The following is an 18,567-nucleotide window of genomic DNA, read 5'->3' as shown; positions in this document are numbered from 1 at the left end:
GGGCCACAGGAGGACTATTGGGCTATACTGCCACCTAAAGGAGGACTGGACACTAGACAAATCCCTCCCTCCCCCACACAGACAAAAGCAGGCCAGGATAGCCCCTCCCACCATACATCTGTTGTGTAGGAAAGCAATACTGAGAGAGTAAAGCCAGAACCCATGTCCCTCCATGGACTCCAGGAAAGTGTTCTACAGTGAGCACCAAAATCCGAGGTAGGATGGGGGTCTGCTGCCTCAATGACGCTACACCCGACCCTGGAATCGGCAGCCACCTGGCAGAACATGTGAACAGAAGATCAGGTGGTCTTCCAAAATCGGAGAAGCAGTGGCTTGTAGGATTACACACCATGACAAGAAATGGTGGAACCAATCCTCGAGACCATAAGCTTGGATGAAGATGGTCTTCAGCCACCTAGAAAACAAAAAGCTGGAGGACACATTCGTGGTTCATCCAGGATGACGAAAGAAAAACGGCTGAACAATAGACTCTCACAGCCCAACCATAGCCAGACAATAGAGGGAAACTTTCCCTTTGGTGAGCTGGAATAGGAACAAAGATATTGTCCTGCTACGAGAAAGGCATAAACTACCTTTGGTGAGAAGGAAGTCCTAGACCTCAATTCCACCTTGTCCCCATGAAAACAAAAAAGGGGCTCCTTGCAGGATAGGGCCACTGATTCAGGTACCCAACTGATAGGTCTGATGGAATCAAAACAGCACAGAGAGAATTAGAATCAAATCCCTCAGTCGTAGGGGAGGAAGAGGAAATTACATGAAAGACTCTGTACAAAGATAGCAGAAAGTAGCAGCAAGGCAGAGACCTGACCAAGGAGAGTATTGACAGCCAAACGCTGCACCAGACTCCACTGCAGGAAAGAGGATTTATCCCACAAACTCCGAGGGTGGAAGACTCACACCAATGAAATATGCCTTCCAAGCCCAATAATAGACCTTGCAGAGGGAAGCCTTCCCCCCATTAACATAGTAGGAATCCAATTGAGAAGCCTCATACAAAACCCGGCCTTCAACAGCTATGCCAGGACCAGTCCAGAACCACGAGGAACACCAAGATGCCCTCCATCTCAAACCTACGAAGACTATGACAAAGACATTTCTAAAGGGAAAGGCATAGATCTGAGTGTACTGATCCCACCGAGCCACCCAGAGGATCCCTGGACCTGGAAACAAGCCTTTGCTGTTAAACCTGGAAGTCAGGAGCTCCACTCCGAGCACCACCCAGGTCCTGGGTCCAGGCACTGCTGGCTTTATATCCGAAGTGTGGACAATTGGCAGAGACACAAGGCTGCAACATGAAGTTCTGCCCAGGACAGGGTTTATAAAACCTCTCCTTCTGCAGCAAGACTTCTAGTTCCCCTATGATGCTTGATGCACCCAATCACCATGGTGTTGTCTGATCAGATGGTCCTCCAGTAGGATGGTCCAGGGTTGCAGAGCCCACTAGACCTCTTGCATTTCCAGAATGTGGATAGGAGGAAACCAAGTGCCCAGCAAGGACAGTGTCTAGGACTTCTCCCCGGCCTGGCACCCATCATGAGGATCTTCCAAATAGACTGAAAAGGAAAGACTTCCCCCAGTACCAAATTCCACCAAGCCAGGGACAGCCCGATCTTCGGTGCCATAGGACTTGGTCAGTACAAGGACCGAACCGAATTGTTGCATTGTAATTGTTGGTTTGTAAAAGATCTGGAATGAAACCAGGCAAACAGAACTGCCTCAAAAGTCCACCATCAGACCCAAGACTCTCAGTCCAAACCAAAGAGGGAAATGCATGGTACGCATTCTTGGATGTTCACTGAACATAGAAAGTCTCCCTGGTAAACAGAGGCAATGACACACCTGGTGGGTTCCATAGTTCCTGAACTCAAAATGAAGACATTCAATGCTTTTGTATCCACAATTTGTTGCCGACCCCTCTGGGTTTGGAACCCGTGGTCAGGTTGGAGTAAAACCTCTGAAGACATTCTGCTACAGTAACTGGGGCAAGGACACGTTGGTCCTGAAAAGTCTCAATGGAGGTCTGTTAATCTGTGCAATGAGACAGGAAGTCTGAAGATTACAAATCAAGAGGGGGCAGGGAGTGAACCTAGACTAACATTTGTATTCCACCTTCTCACCTTCACCCAGATGTCTGAGATGCAAGAAGTCCAACTGTTAAAAAAGGCAAACAAATGCCATCCACTCTGAACAATGGGGGTGCTCTTATGTCGTGGAAGGCTTGTTGGAGGGTATGGTGGACTTGGCCCCCAGTGCTTGCAGGTGGGCTAGGAGCCAAGATTTGGGGCCCGACAGCCTCACCCAAAGAAGCATTAGTTAGAAAAATGAAGGTGAAGACCTCAAGATTATGCTCTTTAGGTTTCTTCCGCTGAGGGAGAGGGTGCGCTTGCCCCAACAGCATCCTTGATACAAGGATTGAAAGTAATACCGATGCAATGCTGTTCTTCATGTGGATTGGATGCTTCTCAGACACAGGTCAGGCAGCCCAGCAATTCAAAGAAAGTGTCCTCCATAGGTGTATGGACAGGAGAGCCATACTGGATACGAGACAGAAAGATTCTGGCAGGATAGTCACAGCCGATGATTAAAGCTACCACCATTTCCTGTAAATGTTCTTTAACCATTTGACGCCCGGCCTATGGCCAATGGCGTCCGGAAAAATGTACTAGCTTTCCTGGAGGCCGCCATATGGCGTCCTCCCGCACATGCGCAGTTTGCGCGCTTGCAGAGCCGCGATCTGTCACCGGCGGTGTACCTCAGACACGGCCGATAACAGATCTGAGTACCGACTCCTGTTGCTGGTACCATGTGACCTGCTGTGACCAATCACAGCAGGTCACATGACAGTTGTATACAATGGATGGCTTCATTCATGCCATCCATTGTATACTAGTACCTAGCTGTGAATGGTCACAGCTAATCACATGCACATGTCATGTGATTAGCTGTGGCCAAATCACAGCTAAGCACAAAAAAAAAAAAAAAAAAAAAAAAAGAGAACCCTGAATGATTCGATGTCATTCAGGTAAATGTTTGCTTATAGCAAAGTAATGCTTCGCTATAAGCAAATTGTGTAAAAAAAAAAAAATACTGATCACTTCCCCAAAGTAGTACAATGTTACTATGGTAACATTGTACTACTTTGGACATAGTGAAATATTAAAAAAAAAAATAATATATATATATTTTTTTTTCTTCACACTGTCACCAGTCAGTGTTCCTGATCACCGCCATGCCAGTTATATGATGACACTGTACTGCACTGGTGACAGTATGTAAAAAAAAAAAGTGAAAATTATTTTTTCATTTTCCGAAAAATGACAAAAAAAATACAACTTCAAAAAACTCGCCCAGCCTCTTATGAAGTACGTCGGACTGTCTACTATGCAAAAATAGGTCATTTGGGGGGATATCTGTACCGTCCTGACATTTGGGGGGATATCTGTACCGTCCTGACATTTGGGGGGATATCTGTACCGTCCTGACATTTGGGGGGATATCTGTACCGTCCTGACATTTGGGGGGATATCTGTACCGTCCTGACATTTGGGGGGATATCTGTACCGTCCTGACATTTGGGGGGATATCTGTACCGTCCTGACATTTGGGGGGATATCTGTACCGTCCTGACATTTGGGGGGATATCTGTACCGTCCTGACATTTGGGGGGATATCTGTACCGTCCTGACATTTGGGGGGATATCTGTACCGTCCTGACATTTGGGGGGATATCTGTACCGTCCTGACATTTGGGGGGATATCTGTACCGTCCTGACATTTGGGGGGATATCTGTACCGTCCTGACATTTGGGGGGATATCTGTACCGTCCTGACATTTGGGGGGATATCTGTACCGTCCTGACATTTGGGGGGATATCTGTACCGTCCTGACATTTGGGGGGATATCTGTACCGTCCTGACATTTGGGGGGATATCTGTACCGTCCTGACATTTGGGGGGATATCTGTACCGTCCTGACATTTGGGGGGATATCTGTACCGTCCTGACATTTGGGGGGATATCTGTACCGTCCTGACATTTGGGGGGATATCTGTACCGTCCTGACATTTGGGGGGATATGTGTACCGTCCTGACATTTGGGGGGATATCTGTACCGTCCTGACATTTGGGGGGATATCTGTACCGTCCTGACATTTGGGGGGATATCTGTACCGTCCTGACATTTGGGGGGATATCTGTACCGTCCTGACATTTGGGGGGATATCTGTACCGTCCTGACATTTGGGGGATATCTGTACCGTCCTGACATTTGGGGGATATCTGTACCGTCCTGACATTTGGGGGATATCTGTACCGTCCTGACATTTGGGGGATATCTGTACCGTCCTGACATTTGGGGGATATCTGTACTATTCTGACATTCTTGGACCTCAAGAAATTAAGATTGGCCATCAGTACTTCAGGATTGATCAATATTCAGATCTATCCCATAGTTTGTGAACTCTATAAACTTTCCTACAAACTAAAAAATACATCCTAATTTGGGTTATTTTCACCAAAAAGACATGTAGCAGAATACATCTCGGGCCTAAACTTATGAAGAACAATTATTTATTTGCAAACTTTTAGAACAGAAACAAAGAAATTTTTTTTTTCTTCAAAATTTTTGGTCTTTTTTTGTTAATTTAGCAAAAAAATAAAAACCCCAGCGGTGATTAAATACCACCAAAATAAAGCTCTAGTTGTGTGAAGAAAATGATAAAATTTTAGTTTGGGTACAGTGTTGTATGACTGCGCAATTGTCATTCAAAGTGTGTGAGTGCTGAAACCTGAAAAATGGCCTGGGGGGCAGGAAGGTGTAAAATTGCCCGGTATTGAATTGGTTAATCAAGGAATCAACCCCAGCATTGCAGAGATCTCCTTCAAAGAACTTTCCACACAGCCAATGTTTGGCAGGGTCAGGTCACACCACAGATGGGGTGAAAGGCGGGACCTAGCAGTGAGAACTGAGCTATAGAGAAGACTTCCAACCGTTTACTGGTTCTGTCCTTAAACACGGGGCATCCCCTACGATAAGGTGGTGGCTTTGTGAAGGCAGAACATGGCAGGTTACACGGTGGGGTTAGGCCACGTCTTCCAAAAGTCTTCCAGTAGGTTCTAAGTGGATGAGTGTGAAGGAGAAAACCTTCTCAGAACTTTCCAACCACCATAAAAGATGACTTGGAATGTCACAGGAAACGTCTTTGTGGTCTTTTTATTTTAAAAGAAGCAAAGACTGGAGGCAGCCCCGATGGAAGCTGCAGGCTGATCCTCCAATTTCAGAGTTGCGCACACGGCATTGATAAGAGCTGAAACGGTCCCTCTTCAGTTGGGACCAGCAGCAGCAGAGAATGGACTCCTCAGAGAATGGAGCAATGCAATCATACAGAATCTGCAGCCAATGGCACAGAAGCTGCTACAGAATCTGAGCCTTGCAGGACTCTAGTAAAGACCTCAGAAGCCGGCCATTACACGGCTATTTACTAAGAGTGACACCCCAGAGAGAGAGCTGAACTCAACCCACATCATGGGGGAGACCGGAATGGAAATCAGATACAAAATATATCACTGAGGGGGGGCTAGTCCAACAAACTTCTATCTGGAACCTAATTTCATCTAAACTCTGAAAGATTCTGTACAACGTATATCTAGCCAAACATTCCTGACATGCCGGATAGGTAGGGAATCGGGGGGGGGGGGGGGGGAATGGTGGAGTCCCCGGAGTCCCCCCCCCCCCTCAGCAGGGACACAGGGAAAATGTTCTACAGGGGAAACTCAAAAAATTTGAATATGGTGCAAAAGTTGATTTCAGTGCAGCAACTTAAAAGGTGAGACTAATATATGAGACTCATTCCATGCAAAGCAAGATAGTTCCAGCCGTGATTTGTCATCATTGTGATGATTATGGCTTACAGCTCATGAAAACCCCAAATCCACAATCTCAGAAAATGAGAATATTGTGAAAAGGTGGAATAATCTCGGCTCAAAGTGTCCCACTCTAATCAGCTCATTCAGCCATAACACCTGCAAAGGGTTCCTGAGCCTTTAAATGGTCTCTCAGTCTGGTTCAGTAGGAATCACAATCATGGGAAAGACTGCTGACCTGACACCATCACTGACACCCTCCATAAGGAGGGAAAGACTGCTGACCTGACACCATCACTGACACCCTCCATAAGGAGGGAAAGCCTCAAAAGGTCATTGCAGAAGAAGTTGGAGGTTCCCAAAGTGCTGCATCAAAGCACATTAATAGAAAGTTATGTGGAAGGGAAAAGTGTGGAAGAAAAAGGTGCACAAGCAGCAGGGATGACCGCAGCCTGGAGAGGATTGTCAGGAAAAGGCCATTCAAAAGTGTTGGGGACTTTCACAAGGAGTGGACTGAGGCTGGAGTCAGTGCATCAAGAGCCACCACACACAGACGGATCCTGGACATGGGCTTCAAATGTCGTATTCCTTTTGTCAAGCTGCTCCTGAACAACAACCAACGTCAGAAGCGTCTTACCTGGGCTAAAGAAAAACAGACCTGGTCTGCTGCTCAGTGGTCCAAAGTCCTCTTTTCTGATGAGAGCAACTTTTGCATCTCATTTGGAAACCAAGGACCCCGAGTATGGAGAAAGAACGGAGAGGCCCAAGGACCCCGAGTATGGAGGAAGAACGGAGAGGCCCAAGGACCCCGAGTATGGAGGAAGAACGGAGAGGCCCAAGGACCCCGAGTATGGAAGAAGAATGGAGAGGCACAAGGACCCCGAGTATGGAGGAAGAATGGAGAGGCCCAAGGACCAGGAGTATGGATGAAGAATGGAGAGGCACAAGGACCCCGAGTATGGAGGAAGAATGGAGAGGCACAAGGACCCCGAGTATGGAGGAAGAATGGAGAGGCACAAGGACCCCGAGTATGGAGGAAGAATGGAGAGGCACAAGGACCCCGAGTATGGAGGAAGAATGGAGAGGCACAAGGACCCCGAGTATGGAGGAAGAATGGAGAGGCCCAAGGACCCCGAGTATGGAGGAAGAATGGAGAGGCACAAGGACCCCGAGTATGGAGGAAGAATGGAGAGGCACAAGGACCCCGAGTATGGAGGAAGAACGGAGAGGCACAAGGACCCCGAGTATGGAGGAAGAACGGAGAGGCCCAAGGACCCCGAGTATGGAGGAAGAATGGAGAGGCACACACTGCAAGATGAAGTCCAGTGTGAAGTTTCCACAGTCTGTGTTGATTTGGGGAGCCATGTCATCTGCTGGTGTTGGCCCACTGTGCTTCATTAAGTCCAGGGTCACCGCAGCCGTCTACCAGGAGATTTTGGAGCACTTCATGCTTCCTTCCGCAGACGAGCTTTATGGGGACGCTGACTTCATTTTCCAGCAGGACTTGGCTCCGCCCACACTGCCAAAAGCACCAAAACCTGGTTCAATGACCGTGGGATGACTGTGCTTGATTGGCCAGCAAACTCGCCTGACCTGAACCCCAGAGAGAATCTATGGGGCATTGCTAAGAGAAAGATGAGAGACATGAGAGCGAACAATGCAGAAGAGCTGAAGGCCGCTATTGAAGCATCCTGGTCTTCCATAACACCTCAGCAGTGCCACAGGCCGATAGCTTCCATGCCACGCCGCATTGAGGCAGTAATTGCTGCAAAAGGGGCCCCAACCAAGTACTGAGTACATATGCAGCTTCTACTTTTCAGAGGTGCGATATTGTTCTATGTACAATCCGTGTTTTATTGATTGCATGGAATATTCTCATTTTCTGAGATTGTGGATTTGGGGTTTTCATGAGCTGTAAGCCATAATCATCACAATGATGACAAATCACGGCTGGAACTATCTTGCTTTGCATGGAATGAGTCTCATATATTAGTGTCACCTTTTAAGTTGCTGCACTGAAATCAATGAATGAATGCACCAGATTCTCATTTTTTTGAGTTTCACCTGTATATGCCTCACTACTCCATCCAGATGAAAAGGAGAAAATTACTTTGAAGTGGAACTTCACTTCTTCCAGGCGCCACAAAAAAAAAAATGATTTAATTTAATATTCAGAGGAAACTCACCCATCTCTCTACCCACCCACGCCCTCCATGCTTTGTTGATTTGAGAAATCACTCTGAAAAAAAAAAAGAAAAAAACACCCTAGTAGCATTTCTGGCTGTAGCCATCTTGAGTAAAAGATGGATTCCAGGAAGTAAATGCTAACTTAACCATCTGCCTTTAGCTCAGGCATGCAGGCAGAAGGGTGTGCTTAGCAGAAAAACCCCTCTCCGACTGAAGACTCCTGGGATGTAGGACATCGTTTGCCTAGGCAAGGAAACCAGAAAGTGACTGAAGAAATGTTGAAAAGGAAAAAAAAAAAAAAAAAAAAAGGAAAAGAAAAAAGGGGGCGTTTTTTCGTAGTGATTTCTCAGATCACTAAAGCATGGAGGTGTGGGTGGGTAGAGAGATGGGGAATGGGGGAGTTTCCTCTGAATATGAAGAACATACGATGATACTTTCCTATATTTACCATCAATGGCTGCATACGGATTACAAACAGCCAATATGAACAGAGTGAAGTTCCACTTTAAAGACATGATTTATAAAACTTTCAGAGCCTTTTATCCTGTAAAAGAACGATCGTATGTTACTAGGCTAGGCTCTCAGGTTGGATGAATCAGGACAATAGCACAATACAGCCACTAGGTGGCGCTGACAATCATAGGAAATACTGTGATGACATGGAGGTGTGGTAATTATAAAAGGTGGACAATCATACCTGAGGACTGGCAGAACTCTGCTTTGGTTAGAACTTCATTTTCCACCAAGGGTTTCATCTTCTGCTCATCCTCACTGCCGTCCCCGGAATGATGGCTCGCATGGTCATGGCTGTCCTCCGACAGGTCAGACGACGAGGCAGATTGTTTTTTCGCCTTGGTTGCCTTGCTGCGCTCCTTGGAGGGTTTATTTTTTTGTTTGTGTTTTTTGCTCTCCTTTTCCTCGGCGGAGGAGCCACTCTCCTCGTAGCTTTTGGTTTTCTTGCGGGTGGATTTCTTGGCAACCTCAATATTTCCCAGTTTCTGGATCTTCTTCTCCAGATCAGAGTCGTAGTTGGAGGAGTCTGAGTGCTCTGCACACTGTTTTTTAGCAGCTGTAGAATTTCTGGTTTTCCGTTTGGTCACCTCGGTACCAGAACTAGAACTCTTCCTTTTCCTCTTCCCTCCGCCCTTCTGGCGGTCTTTCCCCTTGGCCGCTTTGGTCTCCGTATCGCTGTCAGGTTCAGATGAGGAGTTGCTCATCAAAGCCGCCTTTTTGAGGACTTCTGGCATTTCGTCGGAGTCAGAACCACTTTTCTGCGTTTTCTCATCGGATTTTTTGGATTTTCTACTTTTTGAATTGGCGGACCTGTCTGCAGAGGAGTGCTTCTCTTTCCTTCCCTTCGGCTTTGATTCACTTTTAGACTTCTTCTTCTCCTTATCGGCACTACTTTCCTCCTCTGTATTGGACAAGGGCACGGCTTCATTCTGACGCCTCTTGGGCGTCGTTTTAACGCGGGGAGATTTCCGTCGTTTGGGGTCGTTGTCGGATGAATGTTCGTTGCCGGAGCTCCCGGCATCATCACTTCCAGAGCCTTTGGCTTTCTTGTTTGGAGTCTTCTCGGAGCTCTTCGATCCCTTGAAGGACAAGGGAGTCAGTTTCAGAATCAGCTCCTTTTTGACGGAGGTTTTGGGCTCCTTGTCATCTTTTTTGCTGCTTTTTAAGGCAGAATCATTGAGAGAGTTTTGGGCCTCAGAATCCAAGCTATCAAATATATCTTCAGGGACTGAAGAGGGAACAGAGACTATGTCCATGTCCAGAGGTTCTCCGGCGTTCCGTTCATAGGATTGGTCTTTTTTGGTGTTCTGAGACGTGCGGGATTTTGCGTCTTTTGGTGAATTGTCATCCTCGGACTCGGCACTGGACGCATGCTCTTTCTTGGGCTTGTCTGAGTTTCTCCTCCTACTTTCACCTGAGGCGTGTCTGGATTTTTTGGTTGCCTTTTTCTTTCTGCTTTTCTCGGATTTGGAGCTCTTCTCCTCCAAGTCGGAATCACCATCGGTGTTCTCTTGTTCGGCTCCCTGCTCTGTGTCGGTTTTCACAACGTCTTCCACTAGCTCGACATCCTCCACTTCCATAGCAGCATCATCTAAACTCTCCTTCGTAGGGGACACCTCCTTCACCTCATCATTTTGCAGGTCTTCTTCATCATCATCATCCAGAACTTCAATCTGCTTCCCATTATGGTCTCTCTCTGGTCTCTCTTCAGAGGCTTTGTGTTTTCCACCTTCACAATTGGTCACCTTTTCCCCGTCGCGTGCATTGGTGGATGATTTCTGGCGTTCGCCATCCTGTTCGTTTGTCTTTTTCTCTTTTGACTGTTTGGACTCGTTGGTCACATCCTTGCTCTTCTTCGACGATTTTTTCCTTTGAGCCGATGCAAGCTCCAAAGCCAGAGTCTCCTCCAGGGCCTCATGGGCCTTCCTCAAGTCTCCCAAGACAGATTTGAAGGCTTTCAGCTGTCTTATCCTATTACTGGAGTTAATGACCACGTTTTCAGATTCCTGTCGTAGGAACTTGATGAAGCTCTTATTTAGGTTGTTGGTCGTCTCCGCTATTCTTTTTGTTTTTTTTACCATGTCTTTAGGCACCATAAGTGCTTTGTACGAATAGGTCACTGCCCCAGAATAGGAACTGGCAAGTTTTTCTTGTCCATTACAGCTTGAGGTTTTTTGATTTTGGTCACAAACCTTGCCCTTGTCATTTTCTACCCGAATTTTCTTTTTGTTTTGTTGCAGCAATTGCTCTAAGTTGTCAAACACAGTGTTACACGCGGCCACCAAGTCCACCAAGGGTTCCGGCTGGCAGATATAGCATTGCCATTTGCTTTCTTCATCCATAATAGTAGACAGCTCTCTCCGCCCGAGGTTCCGAAGGATGCAGGTTTTGCAGAAGGCGTTGTGGCAGAAATCGCAGCAAATGAGATTTCCTCCTTCGGCACACCACCTAGACGCAAGACAGCATTGTTAAAGGGGAACTGCAGCAAGTCTCCGCTTTACAGACTCACGTGTGCAAGAAAAACAGAGGCATCAGTTGGGCCAGGTCCACGCCTGTGCGGTTCTATTTAAGCATTTGCAGTGCATGCCATTTATCATGGGTCACATTCGCATCAATGCGTTTTTGGAAAAGGTCAGGGACTACTTTTCCCGCAGCAGTTTGCGTTTTAGGCCAATAGACTTCAATGGAACTACATTTAAAATGCAAGTGCTGCGTTTTGCGTGCGTTTTTGATGCATATTGAATCTGCCCAGCAACAAGTTATCCAAAAAATAAAAACACACATCAAAAATGCAAAAACACACCACAAAAAGCACTGCAGAAATGGATCAAACGCAAACTGCACAGGTGTGAACCGAGCCTTAGGGAAGAATCTCACAGGTAGCAAGTTTACCAAAACGGAAATTATTCTACTTAACCCCTTTGTGCCGGCGCCTCCCGACCCTTTAAGAGTTTCAGCAGCCGGGATTTTAGGGTCATGTGACCGCCATGATTCGCCGTCACATGATCGTTAAAGGACCTGATTGCACGGGGAGATCGGGACCTTTCCGTGAGTCACAGACATATGGGCTTGGAGCGCGCGCTCTCAGCACATATGTATTTTAAAACTGCATGCAAATACGCGGCAGCCCGGTGTCAAGGCCCAGACGCCGAGAGGCTGCATATTTGCATGCGTTTGGCATCCAGGGGTTATAGGACACTTCTCCAACGCATTTCTATACACTGTGAAAACAAAAACACGCGGCCACCCACCTGCACTGCTCGTCCATACCATCGGCATCACGGTTGATGTCATCACTCATGTAATACTTAAAGCAAGTCTAAACAGAAACATTGAGAAAGGGACAAATATTAGATGAAAGGCGGATCCCCTCCAGACAAAACATCAATCACTCATTAAGTGTTCCTTCAAAAGGAGATCATCTTTAAATAAATAAATGCACAGATTTTTGCAGGTGAAAAAAAAAAAAAAGTGCATTTATAATAATTTCTCAAAGGAGCCTGCAGAGCATTGCACCGGCAATCAGCAGGTTATAGGCGCAATCTCAGGCTCCTGCAGACCAACAGTATAGCTTGTAAAGCAGGATCGATAAACTACTCAGAGCTCTCAACAGCACCCTGGTAGTTCACCGAGAGCTACAAGCCGACAACCCTGAAAGAATGATTCAGCCCCGAACGGCCCAGAGCCCTAGAATGAATGATGCAGCCCCTGAACAGCCAAGAGCCCCTGAATGGCCAAGAGCCCTAAAATGAATGATGCAGCCCTTGGACAGCCAAGAGCCCCTGAACGGCCAAGAGCCCTAGAATGAATGATGCAGCCCTGAACGGCCAAGAGCCCTATAATGAATGATGCAGCCCTTGGACAGCCAAGAGCCCCTGAACGGCCAAGAGCCCTAGAATGAATGATGCAGCCCTGAATGGCCAAGAGCCCTAGAATGAATGATGCAGCCCTTGAAAAGCCAAGAGCCCCTGAACGGCCAAGAGCCCTAGAATGAATGATGCAGCCCTGAACGGCCAAGAGCCCTAGAATGAATGATGCAGCCCTGAACGGCCAAGAGCCCTAGAATGAATGATGCAGCCCTGAACGGCCAAGAGCCCTAGAATGAATGATGCAGCCCTGAACGGCCAAGAGCCCTAGAATGAATGATGCAGCCCTGAACGGCCAAGAGCCCTAGAATGAATGATGCAGCCCTGAACGGCCAAGAGCCCCTGAACGGCCCAGAGCCCTAGAATGAATGATGCAGCCCCTGAACGGCCAAGAGCCCCTGAATGGCCCAGAGCCCTAGAATGAATGATGCAGCCCCTGAACGGCCAAGAGCCCCTGAACGGCCCAGAGCCCTAGAATGAATGATGCAGCCCCTGAACGGCCAAGAGCCCCTGAACGGCCAAGAGCCCTAGAATGAATGATGCAGCCCCTGAACGGCCAAGAGCCCCTGAACGCCCAAGAGCCCTAGAATGAATGATGCAGCCCTGAACGGCCAAGAGCCCTAGAATGAATGATGCAGCCCTGAACGGCCAAGAGCCCTAGAATGAATGATGCAGCCCCTGAACGGCCCAGAGCCCTAGAATGAATGATGCAGCCCCTGAACGGCCCAGAGCCCTAGAATGAATGATGCAGCCCCTGAACGGCCAAGAGCCCTAGAATGAATGATGCAGCCCCTGAACGGCCCAGAGCCCTAGAATGAATGATGCAGCCCCTGAACGGCCAAGAGCCCCTGAACGGCCCAGAGCCCTAGAATGAATGATGCAGCCCCTGAACGGCCAACAGCCCCTGAACGGCCCAGAGCCCTAGAATGAATGATGCAGCCCCTGAACGGCCAAGAGCCCAGAAAAGCCAGATTTATTTTTGTAAGTTGCAACAGCGGGTACGAAGAGAGGATCCCTGGCTCACAACAGGTATTTGGGTGTAACACAAAGTGAAATTGTTGGGGACATCAACATCCTTCACACATCTAGAAAAACTTCAGACTACACAAGACATGTATAGTACACCCTCCTCGTTGGCTTCCACTGGAAGAGTGGGGGGGGGGGCGAACCCATGGACATGCAGAGCTGGCTGGGGAGTGAGCCCACATAGCAAGTGGTTTGCTCTGGGGCACCGATTGGAGGCAGGGTTGCGGTGTTGCAGCGCCAGTGGGGGGGCACAAGAAGAGGAGGATCAAGGCTGCTTTGTGTAAAACTGTAAAAAGATACCTTAGATTGTACGCCCCTTGAGGGTTAGGGACTGATGGGAATGTACAATATATATGTAAAGCGCTGCGTAAATTGACTGCGCTATATAAAAGTGCCTGAAATAATAATAAAAAAATTAAAAAGAAAAAAAAAAAAAAAAAAAGACGACTGGTGGATTTCCAAGCACTCAGAGAAGTATTTTGCGGTAATCGCACAGAATGGTAATCCAGGTACACAGACATACAAAACCAATCCAAGTGAGGAGTAGGCAACAAGCAAACAACCTGCTGAGAGGCCTACAACCCCAAAGCTGGCATCAGGCGAGGTCTGACCAGCCTGGCAAACCTTTGATAAAATGATACTAGAAGACCAGCTGGCTGATGCTGTAGAGCTCATCGTGTGACCCAGCAGAGTGTTTTCCTACGGGGGAAAGATGGACCCTTCTTGAAGCTGAAAGCCAGGAATGAGGCCACCCTTGCAGCAGGACACCACCCCTCCAGAGGCCACAAGGTCCCTTTCGCAGAGGAAAGCAAGGACTGTCCTTGAAGATTCCATGTGGAATCTCCATACCTGAAGGAATGGGTAGAGAATGATGAATGACCATAAACAGGTCTGAGCAGAAGCCCTGGAAGATCTCCTTTCCTGGAATGGCTACAAGAGAGGACCTTACCAGAGTGATTCGGAGGCAGAAGTAGAGACTGAAATCCCGCTTGTAGACCCGGGACACCAAGTTCTGGACCTAAATGCCAACTATCCGTCTACCAGGGGACACGAACACCAACAGACTCCCCCACCAATCTACTAAGCTGGGATTCCCTCATTGTGAGGACAACTTGCTCATGTTTGTAGGATTTAGGGAAGGCATAAATGACTGGAACCAAATCCCAGGTGTTGCCTTGGAGGCCTGGGAAAAGCAACAGGAACGATTCTTGGAGGTGAACGGTTTTCCATTCTGAGGCTTGGCCTTCTTTTGTTGGGGGAAAAGGGTCCTCTTCCCTGGTGACATCCTTGACTTTCCATACAGCCATTCCCATCAAGCTGCATACGTAAAAAGTGTTTCCTGCACTGATGTTCAACAGAGAAACATTTGTACCAAAAGGTGACATTGTCCCTGCCTGGCCAATGACCGCGGCCAGCTATTGAGACCTGGAAGCCGGGTGCCCGAAGATGTCAGCGGTTGGGCGGGGAACTGGAGAACGCCACATCTCTGGAGTAGACGCAAGTATTGTTCCACTTTAACCACTTCAGGTCTGGATGGAGGAACGGCCCTGGTCCATACAGGGCTGAGGGCCATGGAGGAACGGCCCTGGTCCATACAGGGCTGAGGGCCATGGAGGAACGGCCCTGGTCCATACAGGGCTGAGGGCCATGGAGGAACGGCCCTGGTCCATACAGGGCTGAGGGCCATGGAGGAACGGCCCTGGTCCATACAGGGCTGAGGGCCATGGAGGAACGGCCCTGGTCCATACAGGGCTGAGGGCCATGGAGGAACGGCCCTGGTCCATACAGGGCTGAGGGCCATGGAGGAACGGCCCTGGTCCATACAGGGCTGAGGGCCATGGAGGAACGGCCCTGGTCCATACAGGGCTGAGGGCCATGGAGGAACGGCCCTGGTCCATACAGGGCTGAGGGCCATGGAGGAACGGCCCTGGTCCATACAGGGCTGAGGGCCATGGAGGAACGGCCCTGATCCATACAGGGCTGAGGGCCATGGAGGAACGGCCCTGGTCCATACAGGGCTGAGGGGTGAAAAAGTTCAGCTGGGGGTGTGACCTGCCAATGGACCCAGTCAGTCTCCTTATTGGAGATGATAATCAGGCCCATGGAGGAACGGCTCTGGTCCATACAGGGGTGAGGGGTGAAGAGGTTCAGCTGAGGTGTGACCCGCTAATGGACCCGGTCAGTCCCCAGAGATCAGATTTCTATGTTAAATACAAGGGGGGGGGGGGGGGGGGCGTCATGAGGTGTAGAATAATGGATCTCATCCAATCATTACTGGTCAGTCACAGAGGAACGCCCGAGGGGACGACCAACCGCTGGAAATGCATGAAGAAGAGGAACATGCCTGAAAATACCTGAAATCCAAACTAAGGAGGACAGATACCAGAGACGGGACCACGGGGCCCTACCTTACATATCAGGACCTGGAGGGCGGGGTGCCGATAAATGGAGTCCTTGTGGAAGTGATTGACTTGTTGTCCACAGGAGGTGCAGCTAACGATTCCATGGAGGCCGTCCTCTGCAAAACCAGACAACACGAGGGGTTAATAACTACTATGGAGGCCTGGAGGACCCCCAAAACCTGTGCCCACATGTACCAGGACTCTTCTACCCATCACCTCTAAGACACGACCCGGAGACCGACTGACGCCGTACAAGACACGACCCGGAGACCGACTGACGCCGTACAAGACACGACCCGGAGACCGACTGACGCCGTACAAGACACGACCCGGAGACCGACTGACGCCGTACAAGACACGACCCGGAGACCGACTGACGCCGTACAAGACACGACCCGGAGACCGACTGACGCCGTACAAGACACGACCCGGAGACCGACTGACGCCGTACAAGACACGACCCGGAGACCGACTGACGCCGTACAAGACACGACCCGGAGACCGACTGACGCCGTACAAGACACGACCCGGAGACCGACTGACGCCGTACAAGACACGACCCGGAGACCGACTGACGCCGTACAAGACACGACCCGGAGACCGACTGACGCCGTACAAAACACGACCCGGAGACCGACTGCCTCTGTGAAAGATACGACCTGGAGACTGACTGCCTCTGTGAAAGATACGACCCGGAGACCGACTGCCTCTGTCTAAGATACGACCCGGAGAGCGACTGCCTCTGTCTAAGATACGACCCGGAGAGCGACTGCCTCTGTCTAAGATACGACCCGGAGAGCGACTGCCTCTGTCTAAGATACGACCCGGAGAGCGACTGCCTCTGTCTAAGATACGACCCGGAGAGCGACTGCCTCTGTCTAAGATACGACCCGGAGAGCGACTGCCTCTGTCTAAGATACGACCCGGAGAGCGACTGCCTCTGTCTAAGATACGACCCGGAGAGCGACTGCCTCTGTCTAAGATACGACCCGGAGAGCGACTGCCTCTGTCTAAGATACGACCCGGAGACCGACTGCCTCTGTCTAAGATACGACCCGGAGAGCGACTGCCTCTGTCTAAGATACGACCCGGAGAGCGACTGCCTCTGTCTAAGATACGACCCGGAGAGCGACTGCCTCTGTCTAAGATACGACCCGGAGAGCGACTGCCTCTGTCTAAGATACGACCCGGAGACCGACTGCCTCTGTCTAAGATACGACCCGGAGACCGACTGCCTCTGTCTAAGATACGACCCGGAGACCGACTGCCTCTGTCTAAGATACGACCCGGAGACCGACTGCCTCTGTCTAAGATACGACCCAGAGACCGACTGCCTCTGTCTAAGATACGACCCGGAGAGCGACTGCCTCTGTCTAAGATATGACACACACATTAGGATCTCTGCCATGCTGACTTACCTGGACGTTTCTTGGACAACGAAGGGTCAGTTTTAACTTTGCTTCGACTTCTAAATTCTGGTCCTTTGAAGTCATCTTTGTCTTCATTTAGAACCGGCTCCGGCTGCACCACAACGGTCCCTGAAAGAATGAAGGATTCCTCTACCACCATTACTTCTATCAACACAAACCAAAAATCAGGGATCTGCCTTATTAGAGAGCCCCGGCCCGCCCCGCCCTGCCCCACCCACAGAGCTCCGCCCCGCCCCACCCACAGAGGGGGAAGGGGCAGAAGCCTGACTGAGGGTCTGAACCTCCCCCACCACAAAAAACTACGTCATCTAGGTTACAGAAGTAGAAGAAAACCAATAATAACCCCCAAAATGAAGAGCGCACATACCTAAAGGCAGGCTCTCCATGTCCACCTCAGGATCCGAGTTTGTGTCCGCTATTACGATTTCTTCTTTGGGATCCTCGTCAGACTCCACATACTTCGTCACAAAGCTGGGCTTCCTACAGACAAATCATCCGGAGACATGGTCAGCCCGATCTGGGGGCGGCACCACAGACAGACAGAGCGCCCAAGGGGCGGCACCACAGAAACAAATCATCCGGAGTCAAGGTCAGCCCGATCTGGGGGGGGTCAGTCCAAGAGATGGGAACAGTACAAGGGGGTCTCACAGGAGGAGGAGGGCACCACAGACAGCCAGCCCGCCCGCAGGCGGGCGGCACCACAGACAGGCAGGCGGGCGGCACCACAGACAGGCAGGCGGGCGGCACCACAGACAGGCAGGCGGGCGGCACCACAGACAGGCAGGCGGGCGGCACCACAGACAGGCAGGCGGGCGGCACCACAGACAGGCAGGCGGGCGGCACCACAGACAGCCCGCCCCCCCAGGCGGGCGGCACCACAGACAGCCCGCCCCCCCAGGCGGGCGGCACCACAGACAGCCCGCCCCCCCAGGCGGGCGGCACCACAGACAGCCCGCCCCCCCAGGCGGGCGGCACCACAGACAGCCCGCCCCCCCAGGCGGGCGGCACCACAGACAGCCCGCCCCCCCAGGCGGGCGGCACCAGACAGCCCGCCCCCCAAAGGCGGGCGGCACCACAGACAACCCGCCCCCAGGCGGGCGGCACCACAGACAGATGGAGGATACAAAGTCTTCAGAGAATACATTGAGGTTTGATAGCGGAACAAACCGTTGCAATGCTCCTCCTCTATGTGGGCGTTACGCACAGGAGAAATAAACCCTTTTGTTCCGCTATCAAACATCAATGAAATGGGTAATTGTC

General features: G+C 50.0%; 1 protein-coding gene across 1 annotated transcript in view; it reads right to left on the bottom strand.

Annotated features, from left to right (window-relative positions):
- The window catches only part of ATRX (ATRX chromatin remodeler), a 110,961-nt gene that overhangs the window by 79,755 nt on the left and 12,639 nt on the right, over nucleotides 1–18,567 (bottom strand). Inside the window, exons 4-8 of the mRNA XM_089665465.1 lie at nucleotides 17,675–17,787; nucleotides 17,296–17,415; nucleotides 15,884–15,993; nucleotides 11,835–11,902; nucleotides 8,768–11,031 (exon numbers count right to left, since the gene is read on the bottom strand). Of these exons, the coding sequence (XP_089521591.1) occupies nucleotides 8,768–11,031; nucleotides 11,835–11,902; nucleotides 15,884–15,993; nucleotides 17,296–17,415; nucleotides 17,675–17,787 (2,675 nt within the window). The remainder of the gene's footprint in view (nucleotides 1–8,767; nucleotides 11,032–11,834; nucleotides 11,903–15,883; nucleotides 15,994–17,295; nucleotides 17,416–17,674; nucleotides 17,788–18,567) is intronic.

Source organism: Staurois parvus, unplaced genomic scaffold (assembly GCF_062004578.1).
Source record: "Staurois parvus isolate SC_StPar_1 unplaced genomic scaffold, SC_StPar_1.0 ptg002206l, whole genome shotgun sequence".
Lineage (NCBI taxonomy): Eukaryota > Metazoa > Chordata > Amphibia > Anura > Ranidae > Staurois > Staurois parvus.
This window is presented reverse-complemented; position numbering and strand designations above follow the sequence as displayed.